The 18688-nt window shown below is 40.5% G+C and overlaps 1 protein-coding gene across 3 annotated transcripts in view; it reads left to right on the forward strand.

Annotated features, from left to right (window-relative positions):
* nbeab (neurobeachin b) overlaps positions 1 to 18688 on the forward strand; it is a 206989-nt gene that overhangs the window by 103164 nt on the left and 85137 nt on the right. For all 3 annotated transcript variants that reach the window (XM_085371743.1, XM_085371742.1, XM_085371744.1), the window contains 4 exons: positions 3818 to 3879; positions 7940 to 8004; positions 9958 to 10066; positions 14627 to 14793. In XM_085371743.1, the coding sequence (XP_085227869.1) occupies positions 3818 to 3879; positions 7940 to 8004; positions 9958 to 10066; positions 14627 to 14793 (403 nt within the window). The remainder of the gene's footprint in view (positions 1 to 3817; positions 3880 to 7939; positions 8005 to 9957; positions 10067 to 14626; positions 14794 to 18688) is intronic.

Raw genomic sequence — 18688 nt, forward strand, 5'->3', positions numbered from 1 at the left:
AGTCACTTTACAAATAGAGCTGCACTGACTGGTTTGGTTGTGCATAGTGTTTGCAGAAGTGTGAAATCTCTTTGCTGCACTCCACTCTATTTCCTGGTGGCTGCGTGAAGCTTTCCAGTCCCTTCTTCAAGCCTCAGGTTGGCAGCCTCTCACAGTGCTACTTGTGCCTAACCTCAGGGCTCTATGCCTACATGTGTGTGCACTACCACTCTATTCCCCAGGCTTGTTTTGGCTTGTATTCACAAGAAAACAGGGCCACCGCAGTCAGCACGCGCATGAGTGAGACTGTGTGTGTTTGCAGATGTTTGTCTGTTTGTGTGTAGTCCAAAACATACGCGGGTGGTCTCCGCTCTCTCAACTTGCACCCAAAATGCTTTCTCTGAATGCGGATTGCAAAAGTCTTTTCTTTTGCTGGTAACCTAACCGACACTGGTGGACACTGGCAGAGAATGACAGGATGCTGCCAGAACGCACTCTTGTGACTGTTATTTAAGCCCTGCTAGAGAAATACTTTGACCCACATTTACTGACCACCATTGTCCACTTTTCTCCAGGGGCATACTTTATTCATTAACTGTTTACACAACCAGTTGATTTAAAAAATGCATTTCCAATATTTTAATGTTTTGAATAACATTGCATTTAGTTAGGGTTTTTGTTGTTTTGCAATGTTGGATCTGAAATTTTATGGATCTTTTTATTAGCATCTTTTATTGTCATCTAATTTAAGCTTTTAAAATAATCAGCTTTGGCATGTTTAATGATAAGAAGGGTCTTCTTTATTTGATATAACTAGTCTTGTCGAAATGAATGGTGAAATGATGCATTAAGTACTTTCTGCGCTCATGAAAAGGACATTTGAGGTATTACGGACTCCTTTTTAAAAATGTTTCCATTCCAACCAGTTAAGTTCCACAAACAAGCATGGTTTCCTCCAAGTCAGCCGTATATCATACATATATACATAAGTAAATAGAAATGTGAGTATGCTATGCACATGTGGCTTGGTCTACTCACTCAGTGTCAGGAGAAAGGAATGAAAAATCAGGTAGCAAAGCCTTGACAAGTGTGAATATGTCTGTTACCCTTTCACTCAAAGTCTGTCAGCAGACTGACCAAGCTGACAAACCAGAGCTGATCTCAGGCTGCAGACTGTAACCCCACAAACAAGGTCATAGATAGACAGCTCGGGCCTCAGCACTCTAGACATGTTTAACCCTGTCTGGGTCTGTGAAATGTGAACTCTGACAGGGATTAGAGCAGGTTTACCAGTCAAAACACTGCAAATACACAGAATCAACACTTGCTCTTGGACACCTATATTATATGGAAGTTTATCAAGCCACTTCAGCCCATCTTAGTTTCAGTCTGTTCATGACTGATTTTGCTTCGTCTCTTTTCGTCATCTACTTTTCTTCCCGACCCTTCCCAGGCCCGCAGTTGAAATACTGTGCTGTAGTGCAAAGGCGCTCCATTTACCAGTAATTACCAGTCATCCATCACTCCTTAGATTGCTCGGGGTCAAGCCCTCCTGTGCCCCGTGTGCCCCTTTGCCTCACTCTATTCCTTCACCCCCTTTGCAGACATGTGGTCACTGCAGCAATTATGTTGTGTGCACCCTGAGCTTTACACTTGGAGTTGTTGGGTAAGAGCTGTGCGCGAACACTGCCGCTGTTGTGATGCCTGCTGCCTGCCGCCTGCTCCTTGCTGTCCCCTGAGTGGCCCAGCTTGCCGGCACATCACCCCACAATGCCACATTCACCCATGCCTTAACCCTGCCCTGTTTACAGGAAAGGACTGGCAGGCCATGTTTAAATAGAATGCATTTAGTTTGTCTACCAGCACAAGGCCAGGGTCAGTTGGCCACCTGACTACTGTGTCAGTCCGGACTGACTTATGGCTTAGCGTGTCACTGCTATAACAAGAGGTCAACTGTGGCACTCTGTGTACAAGAGAAGGGTCACATCCTCTTAGAGTATTTACAATATGTTCCCTTGGACAGTCTCTGCTCATGAATAGAACTCAATGGAGAATCAGTGACCAAAAGATCCATCCATCCAGGGTTTGAATATTTTGCATTCTGTGTTAGATTATACCATTTAATCACACAAGTAAAACCATTTCTGCTGAATTTTGTCTAGTTGACCTTTAAAGGGGACCATTTATGCTCGTTCCTGGCTTTCCACCCTTGTACAATTCAAATTCAAAGTTCAAAATAATCCCTATTAATCTCAGTGCTCTCAGGTCTTTTTGCAGCCCCTCTGTTCATTATTTTATTAAAACAATCAGTTTCAGCTCCTCTCCCTTTGCTGACATCGAGGGTGGCAGTGAACTTTTTTCTGATTGGCTGTTTCATGCAAACAGAAGCTTAGAGCCAGAGCTGTGTGGCTGAGATGTTTATATTAGGGATAACCACTGCACTGACATCACACAGAGCCAAGATAAAAAAAACAAACAAACAAAAAAACAGCAAAAAGAAAAAAAAAACTGCCTGAAGAAGATTTAGAGCAGACTGAGGCCTGAGCCCATTGCACATGTCTAATATAAGCATCCAACTCATATGCTATATATATTACAGAAAATAATAAAACATAAATAGAAATAAATAAAAAGCCATGAAGGGAAACGTCATGTAATTAGAATTAAATTCATATTTATAAAATATATTAATATGTTATGTTTACATATCATAGTTTACAAATACACAAGTGCATTAATATTATCAGTATATATCATTGTTATCAAACGGTGCCCATACTTAACAGGCATGTCAACCAATGTAAATGTTACTGCAGTTTTAGTGTTTGGACTTTTGGAGGTAGGTCTGCTGCTGTGTTTACATGTGGACAGCAAATTGTACCTTGGACACACATGTGATTGTTTTATTTATTGTTTTCTGTGCTATTACAGCAGACACTCGTGCATTTCTCATTAAGCTATTCTGTATAATTAGGCTATTCTTTATACCCGTGTCTTCAGGTGCTTTTTGCATACTTTATAAAACCGAATAATATCAAAGATAACTCTGCTTTTAAGTATAATGCAAAACTATTTTGCTATTAATAATTTTATTAAATAAGCCATCATTACAACTACATGAATACTATTTTGTTTTTAAGTATTTGTACTGTGAAAAACTTAAAGTTCCTAGAAATCTTCTTTGGTGGATTCCCAATCATCCATGAAACAACAACATCCATGGGGCATAGGTGTTTTTACTCTGCCTGCCTATAATGAGTACTATAGAGTTCCTTTCTTTGCTTTATTAATGATTGCACCTTTAATGGTTCTCGCCGAGTGCAGCAGAAGGGCTGGAGGTGCAGAATACGAGACCAGTTGCAGCCATTGTTTCTACAAATGAGCTTTTCACACCTGCCCATGTTTCATTAGAGAGTTGTCTGCTTCAGCGGCTCACCGTCTACCGAATGGAGATGTGGGAAGAAGCTGTGAATGTCTTCTGTGAGCGTGTGGCATGTGTGAAGGATGTGCGTGTGTGGGGGTTGGAGTGCTCGTATGTAAATGTGTTGCAGATGTATTTTTTTGTTCTGTCGTTTTTTTTCTCCTTTACAATTTTATGACAGGCAAATTGGGAACACAATTTGGGGAGGGTTGGCAAAAATGCTAAAAGAGGCTATATACAGTAGCTTTGCACAAGTCGAGTACTGTATGTCGGTGTTGTGCTCTATGCGTTTTTCTTTTTTTATATATTATCTTGTTTGCCCAAATGATTACACCTTATCATACCAACAGTTGTATGCTTATGTTCTTTAACATGCAAGATTAATGTCTCTTCTTTTCATCTGCTTTATCTCCAAAGGTCTAGTGTGTATGAAGTCAAGTACCTCAGTGGTGGAGCTCGTCATGCTCCTTTGTTCTCAGGTGAGCATTTTCTTTCTCATTTTTTTCACAGTTTTCATCTTCCCAGGCTCTCTTTGTCTTTTTCTATCTGCCATTCTTTTTCATGTCTAATAGGCCGTTCTATACTCTGCTACTCTTGATAACATACTCTCTGCCAACACTCTGTGGAGACGTGCAAGGATCTGGTTTCAACCTTTGCAGATCAATATAAGCTGACACTCTGTACTGGCAAATTAGACATGGTCATTGCTATAACCTAGTTCACTCACCTCTTACTTTGAAAGATGTATTTTAAACAGAGACATGCACATTAGATATACCCTTTATCCAGTCCAAGTTGTGGATATTTTGAAAGTATACACATTTATGGTTAAGACTTGCTTCAGTTTTGAGGGCTCATGTTAGACAGCAAGTTATTTAATCTCTTCCCTCTTTAAGCTAATTGTCCAAACGGATGGTACAGACACACACTGATCTCTGAGAATCTACCGACTTTCTCACTACGCCCTAGAGCTTTATTACCAAGCTCTCCTTTAGAGAATGAGCTCCACCTCATGCCAACCCTGCAAGTGACTGATCACCTTTGAGCTGACCCTCTGAATCTCTTGTTAAGCCCATGTTTTAGGGAAGGTCAGAGCCCTGATGTAGCAGTTAGAACAGGAGACATTTAACATACCTTCTGTCAGCCCATCAGTCTTGCGTCGGGAGCCCATAAGGAAGCCATTACTTGGTGCCTCTGTGGATCCAGACTGCTGGGCCAAAGTCTTGAGGAGGTGGATTGCCACGAAGTGTGCTCCATGGTATCCATAGTCCAAAGGGCTCTTCGGCAGGGAGCTGTGCCTCTGTTATATGGAGGCCATTATTCAGGGGCTTTCCACCAAAAAATGTACGTAAATGGGGGAGCCAGTTTTGAGTTATTGTTGCTCTTTTGATGGTTTTTGATGGGCTCCTTTTTGTGCTGCTTTTCTGTCTGTGGGAAGTTGCATTTTCCAGCTTTAGGATTTATTGCAGATGAGAGCATCAGCATGCTGTTAAGGGTCTGAGTCCACCCCCCGTTACACAGATAGCATTACTGCAGCTCCAGAGGTTCCTGCCATTAGGGGCTCGCGGGCTGAAACCCAGGCTGAGATATCGATCAGACAGCAAGGCCTTGAAACTAGATTGTACGGTTTGGTGTCCTTCTAAAACTGTTCAGATAAAGATGAACAATTGCTCTTCATCCTTATAATACACTCTCTCTATGTATATACTCCACTTTTGTTACCAGCTGGTATAATTAACTGATGTAAAAATAGATAATTAGCAGTGTGTTCTTCATTACTTTTTTCAGGGAACCAAGCTCATATGTGCTGACCAGCTGTCAGAAGCAGCAGAGACAATCCTTAATCTGATTAATAACTGCAGTGCAAAGAGCTCATAATTGATGTCTTTGGTAGCACATATTGAATCTCAGCTGGTTTTAGAAAGCACAGCGAGTCTTGTCAGATGCAGGGTGAGCTTTTATCACAATAAAATGCCATCTTTGACATGCCCCCTCACATACTTTAACATTAATGTTTTAAGACAGCAAGGAGGGCACTTAGATGACCTTTAGTCCCTCTCTGTTTTGTGACCTGTCACTTTTATGAATAAATTAGTGCTAATGATCTGCCTTTTCTTATTTATGCATACTAATCACAGCAATCATTATGTTGCTGGCCATGGCTGCAGACACTATGTGTCTCTCCTCAGTCTGGGCAGCTGAATGAAAGGGTCAAGCAGCTCTGTTTCTTGTAACAGCTTAAACATACAGGGGGGGATCTAGAGTGGAGCCACAGAGATTTAGTGATGGAAGGCCTCCAGATGTGGAGAGTACAACTGAGCAAAGCAGAGTAGATAAAAGCAAAGGCTCCCGCATACTGACAGGTTGGATTGAAACACCACAAATACTTAGTGCCTTGCTGAATTTCAGGAAGATGAAAGTGGGAAGAGAGAGATGCCTCTCAAGGCCATCAAGCTGTTCACTGGGACAGGAGTTGTGGGATTTTAGGTGGTAGGATTTTCAAAGATACAATGGAGAATTCCAGTATTTCCCCAAGTGAGCATCAAACACTTCTTAGTATCGTTTGCGTTTCAACAAACTCACCTGCTCTTTAGTATTATGGCACTTTTTAGCCACTTGTAGCAAATTCATTTGTATACAGTAGACTACTGTAGTCTTCAGTTTTTTCCAACTGAAGCATTTTTCCCCCAGAAAGCTAAATTCAGTTTATATCATATCAAATACAGTGTAAATGAGTTGTAGTGTGTGGAAACTAAACTCAGCTATAAGCAAGTCACTATAGGACTTTAGTTCTGCTCGGATATTACTAAGAAGTAGTAATCCTGGATATGCCTGCTTGATATGTAATTATGAGCTAATAATAATGAGACAAAAATATGTCAAGCCTTTTTTATTTTTTAATTGTAACCAGACATGTCCAAAAGGCCAAACTATTGGTGCATCTTTAAAATTTCGTTTTTCTTGGCGAAACTACTAAACAAACTTTACATAGCCAGAGGTGCTGCACTGTGGTCATGGTCTGCATTTACATCAAGAATTACATCTCTTTTTAAGGAGCTGCACGTCGAGCCTAATTTCCTTCAAATGGGCTGCAGAGGATTTTTTTAAATCTCTGCAATCAAAGGCAGCCTCCTCTGGGAGTTGTGCACTCCAGCTAAAAAAAAGAAAAAGAAAAAAGAGAGTCTCTGAAGTGCTATCTCAGCTGTCAACAAGCATACCTCAGACAAGATAGCATATTTGACTAGTTCATGCTTTACCTCCTCTGACCTGCTGCCACTTTCCCGGTGTTGCCCAAGTGTCACGTCTGCCTTGATTTCCGTATTTATTTTTGTCACGTGAGCATGGTGCGAGTGGAACCTTGGAAGTCTGGCTGTACATGATCCCTTTCCAAATCAACAACAGCCTATTCCAGGCAGATACTGTAGCACAGGAAAGGGGTCAGGGGGAACATTTGGAGACCAGATGCTCAGCAGTTTGTCAGCACCATCTCCCTGACTTAACGCATCGTAGGGTCAGACTGTGCACTCGTGCGCGAACCAGTATGTGTCAGTCACAACAACTATGTACAAAAACACGTACCCATACATAATAATGTCAATGTCAGTTATTTTAGTACTATACTAAACAAATGCTGTTTATCTTATCCAGACACTCACAGGGAACAAGCAGTGTGTACCTCTTTTCTGCATGTAGATTATATACCACCATATAGTCTTTCAGTTGGGAATAGCAGTTATATTTAATGCTTTTTCGGTAAACAATGTTCAAAGGTTCCTTTATATATGTGAATAGCCTTAAGTTATATGTACATTATTAGCCCTTAGAACTAAAACCCTTTCTCCTTTCATTTTTCTTCTGTTTCCCCTTTTTCTTTGAACTGTGGCCTTCTCTATTTTCTCTTCCATTTGCACCTCAGTAAGGTTACAGGAGAGCTGAATTTCCCACAGTGAAAGGCGCGCGCTCAAACTGCTTTTTAATCATTTCCAGAGCATGTTGTGAGACAGCAAGTGCTGGCACTCTGGCCCAGGACTCGGATTCCTTCCAGGCACTCACTGCAGGGCTCAGTGAGCCCACTCAGTAATCTGTCACTGTAAGGGACGGAGGAAATGGCTGTATTTAAGCGAGAGGATACAGTTTCATCCCACAATTACATCTCTCCTGTGTTTACAGATCTTTTCACAGAGGAAGAAAGGATGGTCTTACATGTGGTGCAGAATTTCAGCTTTTTATAGCTATCACTTTATTTTTTTTCCTCAAAGGATATATCAACGAAATGCTTTTTTTATGTACTTGAATTACAAGCTATGAAACTGTATCTAAATTGCAGTTTCAAATATAAAATTTTCATGACGAAATGTGATTCTTGTCACTCTTTTCCGAATGATCTTGCTGCATATTGGATGCAAAGTCTGTTTTAACTTTTGATGTGCTTTGCAAAGATTTCTGATGTGTTCTTTGTATTATTCTGTTAGCTTTATGGTAATTTAGATGCACGGGCAGTCCTTGTGTGAGTAATAAATATTTTTTCTTTTTCTTCAGGAGTGGCAGAACTCGATTCAAAAGAATGCTGGACTGGCATTCATTGAGCTAATTAATGAAGGGAGGTAAAGTATCAGTTTATTAATATACATAAGATTAAACAACAAGGCCAGACACTGGGTTACTAATCCCCCTGTTTTTTACTAGATTGCCCATAAACCTCCTGCTCCTCTTGGCTGCTCTGTTGGAGGTAAAAGTAAATAAGATTGTTGTGAGAGGATAACATAAGAGTCTCGGGTCCTCCTCTTGTATTTTGTCCCTCTGTCTTTTTTGCTGTGTTTTTCTTGATTCCTCCCTCTTCCTCCCTGGGTGTGGCCAGACTGTGTTTTCTGTCGAGCAGATCAGGGGCGGCTCAGCCTCCTTGCCCATCTGCTGACCCATCTGGCCAGGCCTCCTCGATGCCCAGGTTCAAGCCTGAGCCCAGCCAGGCTTCTGAGTCCCCCGCTGGCTCGGGAACAAAGAGCTTCAGTCAGTAGGGCCACACGGCGCTGTCCAGGGTGCTGCTGACAGACACATAATTTTCCAGTCTTACTCAAATCTCTGTGCACCTATTCTGCTTAACTAGACAGACGTATATGTAGCTGTAGTCTGGTAAATCTGTTTGCCTTACAAGGCGTGGTTGACATAGACATTGTATCTGTTGTATGTGCAACAGAACATTCAGCTATGTTTCATAATGCAGCTGTTTGAATTCCAAGCCATTAACAGGCAGGCTAACAATGCTCTGATTAGGTGGATATTTTATTTAAGCTTATTCTACAATCAGATCCGACATCCACTTTAGAGGCCATTTATCCTCCCCTCGTGAAAACAAAGAGAGCATTCATTAAGTTATTGCTGCTTCTAGCACCAGACATTATCATATTAAATAGCTATTGAGAAAGAAAGGTGTGTTACTACTTTTATAACTAATGTGTTTCATGAGTTGTATGTCAATGAATGCCAACATGAGATGAGAGAGGCGCCTCTGCTAAAAGGCACTGTCAGGAGGTGCAATCCACACATGGAAGCAGTCAAAGGACCAAGACAAATAAAAAACAACCTTTTAACTTTAATGCTGTTGAAATGACTGATGATAAGACATTTGTTGTAGCGAAAGAAAGTAGAAATGTTAATGATAATCAGGCCCCCCTCTTGACATAATGAAATTTTAGTTGCATTTGTTGTAGCAGCTAAGCACCCTCACTCCGTCATGGCGCGAATGGTGATTGATTAGTGTTTTCTATGCATGAAATAATACCACAAAAAGTCTGGTGGAGCGCGTAAATGTCTTTTTTCCATCTCCAAATATCACTTGTCAACTTGCTTTCTCATCTATTCTTGGTTTCGAAACAAAGCTTGGCGTTGTCAGCCTCTGTCTTTGAACAGTGAACTTCTGTCTATTAACGAGTGCTTGTCAACAACTAAAGAGGCGAGAGCAGCTGATGAACGCAGCCTTGGGATTACTGCCTCTCCTTGGGATGGGAGGGAAAATTACAATCTGTATCAAGCACTGAAGAGGAACAAGGGGTGTTTTAATTAAAACAAAGCTGGCCTAATGGTGTGTAAAATGGCATGTAATCTACACACAATATCCAGGGTGTTTTCACTTATTAAAGATACTGGAACCTATGTGTGAATGTGGGTGGAGACCACGGAGTGTCTAGACTCAGCCATGTGAGAAGCTTTCCACCGCCAGGCTTGTCAGCAATACAGTTTCTGGGTTGATGTTCTGGTCAGTGGGAAGGGATGCTCAGTCAATCAGGAGCGTGGCAGACAGGCTCCAGTGCTCTAATGACACTCTATTCCCTCCTTAATGCTACAGAGGGGTCTGTCACTGACCTGCAGCCTTGCAACATAACTCAGACAAATGATTCTGTTTACCAGTCTCCTCTCTCACTAAGCAGAATGTTACACAGTCCTGACAAGCTAAATTTACCTTTACACTGTGCTTTCCTTTGGAGTGTCTTTGAAATGCATAGTAATTTTAAAAATCCTGATGTTTTCTCCTGTTTTTAAATTTCTTTGCAATATTAAAGGTTGCTCTGCCATGCCATGAAGGACCACATAGTCCGGGTTGCCAACGAGGCTGAATTCATCCTCAACAGACAGCGAGCAGAGGACGTGCACAAACATGCAGAGTTTGAGGTATAAACTATGCTTCTGAAAGCATTAAAGGCCTGCCCAGAGTTGCACAGCTTACTGAATCAACAGTAAATACAGTATTTCAATATTTCAATTGACCAAATTTCAGTTTTACCATCTGCTGTGAAAATAGATTTTGACAATCTGCTAATGAGCTCTAAACAAATCCTATTAGTATAAAACAGGCATTCAACTTTATATGCTCAGTAATCGTGTCCCTCTGTGTCCTCACGAGGATTAAATCCTCGCTCTTACAACTCGTATAAATTTAATTATTGGTGGCAAAGGGATCCCGGCAATATTAATTTAGGATTTTGATATGAGCTTTTGCCAACTAACTCGGGGGATAAAATCCCTTTGTCTGTATTTAGCCTACGCCCATCAAACCATCATTTGAGATATGAAAGGAAACACTAGGGTTTAAGTGGCATAATAAAAGAAGTGCACACTGGAGTAATAAGACCTTATAAAAGCACTAATCACTAATAAATGTTATGAAAGTAAGTAGTATTTTTTCAAATACAACAAATTATTATTTGAAGGTTAATAATTACAATAAATTAGACTCACTGGCCATTTGTTAAGTACACCTGTTCAACTGCTCATTGATTCAAATCAGCCAATCACATGGCAGCAACTCAATGAAATTATAAATGCATAATCAAGAGAACCTTCTGAAGTTCAAAGTGAACATCAGACTGTGGAAAAGAGCAAGTGATTTTGCACAAATGGCGGGATTGTTAGTGACAACAATAACTAAAATAACCACTCCTTACAGCCAGGATATGCGGAAGAGCATCTCTGAATGCACAACACACTGAACTTTGAAACAGAAGAAGACCACACTGGTACAGAAGTACATGAAAATGAGGATACAGTTTGTGCAGATTGACCAAAATTGGACAACTTAAGGTTGGGAAAATATTGCCTGGTCTGATGAGTCTCAATTTTTGCTGCCACATTTAAATGGTAGGGCCTCAATTACACATCGATCTATCCTGCCTGTGCGAATGGTTCAGGCTGCGTGTGATGTCATGGTGTGGCAAAAGTTTCTTGGACCCCTTAGTTCCAACTAAACATTGCTTAAATACCACTACCTGGCTATATGCTTGCTGTAAATGTCTGTTTGTTTTATGACTATGACAATGAGTTCACTGCTCATTGTCATGGTAGCTTACCTTTGGAATGTGGCGGGAAGGGAGATTTTAATCATGGATGTGCAGTGGAAAAAATCTGCTGCAACTGTGTAATGCTACAGTGGGGCAAAAAAGTATTTAGTCAGCCACTGATTGTGCAAGTTCCCCCACTTAAAATGATGACAGAGGTCAGTAATTTGCACCAGAGGTACACTTCAACTGTGAGAGACAGAATGTGAAAAAAAAATCCATGAATCCAACATGGTAGGATTTGTAAAGAATTTATTCGTAAATCAGGGTGGAAAATAAGTATTTGGTCAATAACAAAAATACAACTCAATACTTTGTAACATAACCTTTGTTGGCAATAACAGAGGTCAAACGTTTACTATAGGTCTTTACCAGGTTTGCACACACAGTAGCTGGTATTTTGGCCCATTCCTCCATGCAGATCTTCTCGAGAGCAGTGATGTTTTGGGGCTGTCGCCGAGCAACACGGACTTTCAACTCCCGCCACAGATTTTCTATGGGGTTGAGGTCTGGAGACTGGCTAGGCCACTCCAGGACTTTCAAATGCTTCTTACCGGAGCCACTCCTTTGTTGCCCGGGCGGTGTGTTTTGGATCATTGTCATGTTGGAAGACCCAGCCTCGTTTCATCTTCAAAGTTCTCACTGATGGAAGGAGGTTTTGGCTCAAAATCTCACGATACATGGCCCCATTCATTCTGTCCTTAACACGGATCAGTCGTCCTGTCCCCTTGGCAGAAAAACAGCCCCATAGCATGATGTTTCCACCCCCATGCTTCACAGTAGGTATGGTGTTCTTGGGATGCAACTCAGTATTCTTCTTCCTCCAAACACGACGAGTTGAGTTTATACCAAAAAGTTCTACTTTGGTTTCATCTGACCACATGACATTCTCCCAATCCTCTGCTGTATCATCCATGTGCTCTCTGGCAAACTTCAGACGGGCCTGGACATGCACTGGCTTCAGCAGCGGAACACGTCTGGCACTGCGGGATTTGATTCCCTGCCGTTGTAGTGTGTTACCTTTGTTACTTTGGTCCCAGCTCTCTGCAGGTCATTCACCAGGTCCCCCCGTGTGGTTCTGGGATCTTTGCTCACCGTTCTCATGATCATTTTGACCCCACGGGATGAGATCTTGCGTGGAGCCCCAGATCGAGGGATAAATAGCAAAATGCACAATATACACAATATAGAGTTTAAATGTAAATTAAAAATATAAAAATGTAAAAAGCATTGGTCAACAGAAAGCTTGTTTACACAGTAAAGTTTTTAACTGTTTTTTAAAGGATTCCACAGAGTCAACCAAACGTTGTCTCTGAGGAGTGTTTCCAACATCGTGTTGAATGTTTGCCACAAAGAATTAAAGCATTTCATAAAGCGAAAGCAAGTACTAGAAAGTTGCTAGTTGTGTAGTGGTTTACACATTCATTTAAAAAGCAAAAACATCTCCTGTTTTATCCCAGGAGGAGACACAGATCCCTTTGGGGTTTCTTATGGAAGGTTATCCAGTGTAAATATCTACCATATCAAACATGCAGAGCTAACTGCTGTTGTGAAAGAGTGAGCAGCTTTGATTTATGAATTATTTTTGCATCGTGTTGACATCATAGCTGAGAGAGGTGAGAAATGATAACCATTGAACTCAGATATCATTAGAATGCACAATATTCTCCGTGCTATATTACCCCGAACTAGACAACAAAAGTGGATGGATGGTTTGGTAGATATTACAAATCTGATTAATACACTTGTTTAATTTGGTATCATAATAAAAGTTTAATTCCTCATTAGTGAGGGTTTCAAATATTGTTGGGCTATCTTGGCGATACCCACAGGGTTGGGGTCGCAGTAATTGTGAGATAGACTAGAGTAGAAAACAAAACTGAGAGTTAAATAGGACATAAACCGTAGTTTTCAGGTTTTTGGTCTTCTGATTTTAAATTGTAACACCACCTGCTTACTTTAAAACAAAAATATTTAAAACAGCAACATTACAACTTTATAATAGCCCAAAATACACTGTACTGCATTTTTTAACTATTCACAAAGTTTTATAATCATGCGATTATCGCAACGACAGTTGTTATGAAGTATTACCAGTCTGACTGTTCAAAATCAAAATGTGTGTTTGCTATCGAACAAAACCACACACACACAATTCCGCCAGCTCTGTTAACAGCTTGTACATATGAGTAGTGATGAGTTTCTTATCTGGGAGAAGCAGCCATCCTCAAACAGCTGCTTGATATACAGTTCTTGAGGATCCTTGACCCACTAGATAAACTGGAAGAGACGGTTAGATATGCAATGTCAGGAGAAGGGGGAAGTGTACCTGGCCCCATCCGTTCTGTCTGCCAACTCCAGACAGCCTACACTTTTCATCTAGGCCTGACATTACTTTATTACCCACTCTTCAAGATTGAAGATTCAGGACGCAGATAAGACAGTTTTACAATTAAGTTGGTGTCAGGAAGACGCGTCATATGCTTTAAGTGATAAATAATGTTTGATATTTGTCACGGCATCACGTTGTAATGTGAGGTGACGGGCGGAGATTGAGTTATCCGCTTTATGAGGTATATGTTGAAGTATAATATCTGACAGAATTCAAATTTTAAAGCAGGAAATTCAATTAACTTCCAGCTTCTGTTAGCAAATTAGATTGCGAATATTAGCAAGAGTTCCCCTCAGGGTGGCCTAGTGAGACAGAGTCGCATGTGCTCCTCTAGTTTACATTTAGCTACCTGGTGCGCTTCTGTTGCGCTGACTTCAGGAAAAAGGTTTATAAGTAAAGCTGCAAATTTTACACATTGTATTTTATTTAAACATTCTGACAAGTAGATTTTTTTTATATTTATGATTTGAATTATATAAAACAATATGTTCTTACACATTCTTACAGTTTGTTTTAGAAGATAACTGCAAATCTTCACATTTTAACCCATTGCTATACCAGCGGACGGCATAAACATTTTATTGATATAATGGCATTGTAGCTTTGTAAACCCTGACAGGCTATATTCTTCTCCCCTAATAGCGCCATCCAAAGCTACCTAACAGGAAGCCTCATCTGTCCACAGTTAGGCAATGGACTGCCTTCATGTGCTTGCAGTGATTTAGTGCCCTCCTCCAAGGGAGTAGAAATATATCTCTCAGCTGTCCACTAATATCTTTATGCACTCAAGTGTGTTGAATGAAGCTATAACATTCTTCAGCGTGACAAATGCTCCATTAGAGTGTATATATTATTCTGACTTTATTCAAGTAAGACATTCTCAAATGCTATTAGAACAATGTCCAGCATTAAATTTGATGGTAGATACTGTACCTAAATATATAAATACAGAATGAGATTAACACATTTTGTTTCTTTCTTCTCTTTTCTTAAATCTGAAATTAGTCAAACTGTGCTCAGTATGCTGCTGACAGAAAAGAGGAAGAGAAGATGTGTGACCACCTGATTTGCGCCGCTAAGCACAGAGACCATGTAACAGCCAACCAGTTAAAGCAGAAAATCGTCAACATCCTCACCAACAAGCATGGTGCCTGGGGCACGCTGGCCCAGAGGTAGGTCCCCACACTTGAACAAGTTTAACTGCAGACCTACAGGGGTGGTGTTAAGACTTCAAGATAAACTATAGCCACTCAATGTTAGGTACAACCTACAGGACAAAAGTTACCTGTTCACAGTACTCTGCAGTCAGAGGATAGGGCCACCAGTTAATGTCATTTTCCCAGGATCCGATAGGGTCAGCAATCAGGTCAGCAAATGCAATTACAGTGCCGAGTGGCTTAATCCTCTGGGGACAGCTGATTGGCCAGTCATCTAACATACCAGGGTGGAAGACGGGGGTTGGGGTGTTTCTGCAGCATTGTCCAGGCATTCATTGACCCTCTCAGTAACACAGCCCAGCACCTGGTGGTAGTTGCAGCCTTCCCCATGGGCCCTGTTAAAACAACCACCAGCTCTCCCACTCTGCTGCTTACTTTTCACTATCATCCACATGGTCCCATGGATGCAGGGCTGGTTAGAAGCATTGACAGCTAGTTATTTTAGACAAACAAAGGAGTCACAGCAAGCTGTTTTGTTTTCTTCTGGGCTTATGGCTGGGAATTACAGATATGACAAAAAGCATGCAGTTTTTTATAATAGCAGAACTATGAGCAATGACTTGGTGCAGCGAAAGCCTCAGGCAGTTTGAGTTAAATATCCACATCACATTATACAGGCCAGTTGTAGAAATGCACAGTAGTAGTAAATTTGTTCACATAAAATGAATTCACAAACCGCAGCTGCTTATTTGCCAAATTTTTGCATCTTTGCTGAAACAGTAGCTTTAAGTTTGTTATTACGTTTTAACGATACAGTGCAGATGTTCGACTGGGTTTGCTGAGCGTGAATTTGTTTCAGATCTTAAACCAGGTTTCCTCATAATATGAAAAAATGTTTTACTAATTTTTATAGCTTTATTTTATGTTTTTAATGTTTCGAGCATTTTCCATCAAAATCAGTAGATGTTCTAAGCAGCTAAATGTGTTCTTTATCCTTCTACTCACGGAACATTGTGTGCAGTAGCCAGTCTAATTTTATCAAATGCATGTATATTGACATCACATGCTGCAATTTCCCGTTGACACTTGGATTTGTTAGAGGCAATAATGTATTGCAATTGCTTCCAGAACAATGGCAGAAAAACTGACCTTATCCAAACACTGTGTTTAATATTATGTTAATATTTTGACCGTGACTGTGAGGATCTCAGGGTCCAAGTACAGATTTTCTTAAAACTGACTGAACCTTAACTACCCATGGAAATCTATTGGACTGAATTCTGGGCTCTTGTTCAAATATTTATGGAGCTTCTCTCAGAGGCATAGCATTTGCATTGAAACAAAAGGTTATTGAGCGTGGGTGCATTGTAAATGATACCGCAAAACTTCCAACAAATTCAAATTTAATGGTAACCCGCTGGTGAAGAAAAATGATGCAATATGCTCACAAGCTCAAGGCAGTGTTGCAGTTCAGCAGCTCAGTCTTATTCAATGCTACATTAACTTTCCCATTTATGCTTCTCTTGTAAAATATAAAGCCCTCAAGCATTTTGAGGTGGCTGTCTGTTTTGTGTGTGTGTGTGTGTGTGTGTGTGTGTGTGTGTGTGTGTGTGTGTGTGTGTGTGTGTGAGTGAACCTTTAGTTAGTAATGTTTGTTTTTACCGTCTTGCACAGAGATTGCTTTGCCTTTAACTCCCAAGTTCTGCCTGGGGACATGCCAAGGGATATTTATCATTAGTGTAGGATATATTATAAACAAAATTATTCATAGGAAGGCAGTAGTCAGACTACTGACACTTTTCTTTGTTTAGTGTTTTTTTTTTTTTTTCTTTTTTTTAAACTGCATGTTTGCAGCTTTGCTCATTAGATGCCCAAGTATTAGATTTCTCTGTTTTTGAATTCCTGGTATCTGCAGCCAGTTGATTTTAAGTTGTTGGTTCACATTAGAGCAAACAGTTTTAGGAAATTGTGTTGTAGCACCAACAGCAAGAGCGGTAAATAAGGAAATGATCTGTACACGGCGTTAAAACAGCTGCTCTACAGTCATATGATCTGCCTGAAAAATACGCAGATCAGACCCTATGGTGGCCCGTTGGATCCATACTATATGCTTGCTTGATGATGAATGTCCCTCTGTATGGAGTCAGCATAGAAAAATCAATAGTCCTCAAATTGAAACAGTATAGGGTTGTATTGATCCGCTGTGCTAAATCAAAATGAGGAGGCTTTGATACATCTCTCCAAGACAGCTCCCTGTGCAGTAATGACACCCTATCAATTTTAGCTTTACACTGATAAATCAAGTTGAAAATTGGATGTCAGAGTTTTTTCCAGGGAGAGAGTGATTTTCCCTGCCCTCTGGTCCCCTCTGCTGTTGACCTCTGAACCCTGCCAGTGGATTATAAAGTTCAGGCTCGTCTAAAGTGAAAGTAGATGTCAAGGCGATGCTGATGAATTCATTGAAGACTAATGTCCAGCACTTTTGCAGCACGGGACTACCGTACTGTGACAGCACAATAAATTCTCTCGACAAAGTTAAACTGCAACTTTATTTTATGCAACAAAAGTCTTTTTGAATACACCGTTAGAGTAAAAAAGGCAGCTTAATGGTGTATTTGTTCATTTTCTTTTTTTCTTTTTATATGCGTTATTGTTTTATATTTTGTTATATATTTAAAGGTCTAATTTTAATATTGCATTACATTAACACACACACGTACCTTTAAACACTTGAAAATTCATTGGATTTCATGCACTGATACTAACTGTTTCGACACAGCCAACCTAACACAAATGTAAAAGGGAGCTGAAGCATACAAGCTTCTCTTTGTTCCCATGCGGGCGTCTGAGTTCAGTAGCATCACTGACAGCTGACGGAGGAGCCTCTGCTGGCCTCCACAGCAGACCTTAACCTTACCTGACTAGTCTATTGATTGTCAACATTTCTTCTGTATAATTACTTTTTTGTAGCAGAGGAGCAAAAGGAAAATGGCGGCATATATTGATCTGTTTCGAGGCAGTGAAACAGCCGTTTCCCTTGACTAACAGTGAGTTTCATCTCTGGCACGTGATGAATGGTAACAATCTGCCCGTGGATAATAACTTTGTGATGGAATGAACCTTTTTACTCACAATGTGCCCGCAGTATTTGGTCCTTCCTGAAAGGGGTTATCAATTCTAATAGAATTCTACTACCACAGTGGGGGTGTGAGCACCTTCAGAGATCCTTAAAGCCTTGCAAGGGTTGAGGTCTGATGATCCCTTTGGGGCAGAAAACAAAAGTCAAGGTCCCCAATTGAGCCTGACAGTAAAAACAAAATTTAATCTGGCAACATACTGGATATAATTCAAAGACACATTTATACTTGACGTCCAGAGCAGCAAAACGTGTATGATCCTACATTCTTGTGATTAATCTGAAGTACTCTGTTAAATATTGTAAAATCAAAAGGGGAATCTTAGAAGCTGCTATAAAATTAATTCACCTCTAAGGGCTTTTTTTCTGTTCACATGCACACTTTAGATGTTTATCTCCCATCCACTCTACCAAAGCGGTTTCTGCTCTTCCTTATTTTTTTAATCTACTATGTACATCAATAAAATGCAGCTCTGTTTAAGACAGCCTCTAAGTGAGGGTGCATTTTATAATCTTCATTAATTTGATCTTATTGAAAACATGATGCTTCTTTGTTCTCGCTCGCTTCTATCCTCTCTTTTTCACATTCGTTCTTGACCTACACCAGGCTCTCTTCCCTTGGGGCCCTCTTAACCTTGTACGCTGTGCTAATTATCTCTGGAAAGAGGCCCATTCACGCAATCATCAATTTCAGTGGGCGTTGAAATTGAGCTGGGCATTGCTTGACTGTGCCACATTTCCAGTGAAAGATAGGTTCCGGAAAGCTGGCGATCC

Source organism: Diplotaxodon limnothrissa, linkage group LG14, assembly GCF_057381915.1.
Source record: "Diplotaxodon limnothrissa isolate DT_005_m linkage group LG14, D_limnothrissa_male_GT1.1, whole genome shotgun sequence".
Classification (NCBI taxonomy): Eukaryota; Metazoa; Chordata; class Actinopteri; order Cichliformes; family Cichlidae; genus Diplotaxodon; species Diplotaxodon limnothrissa.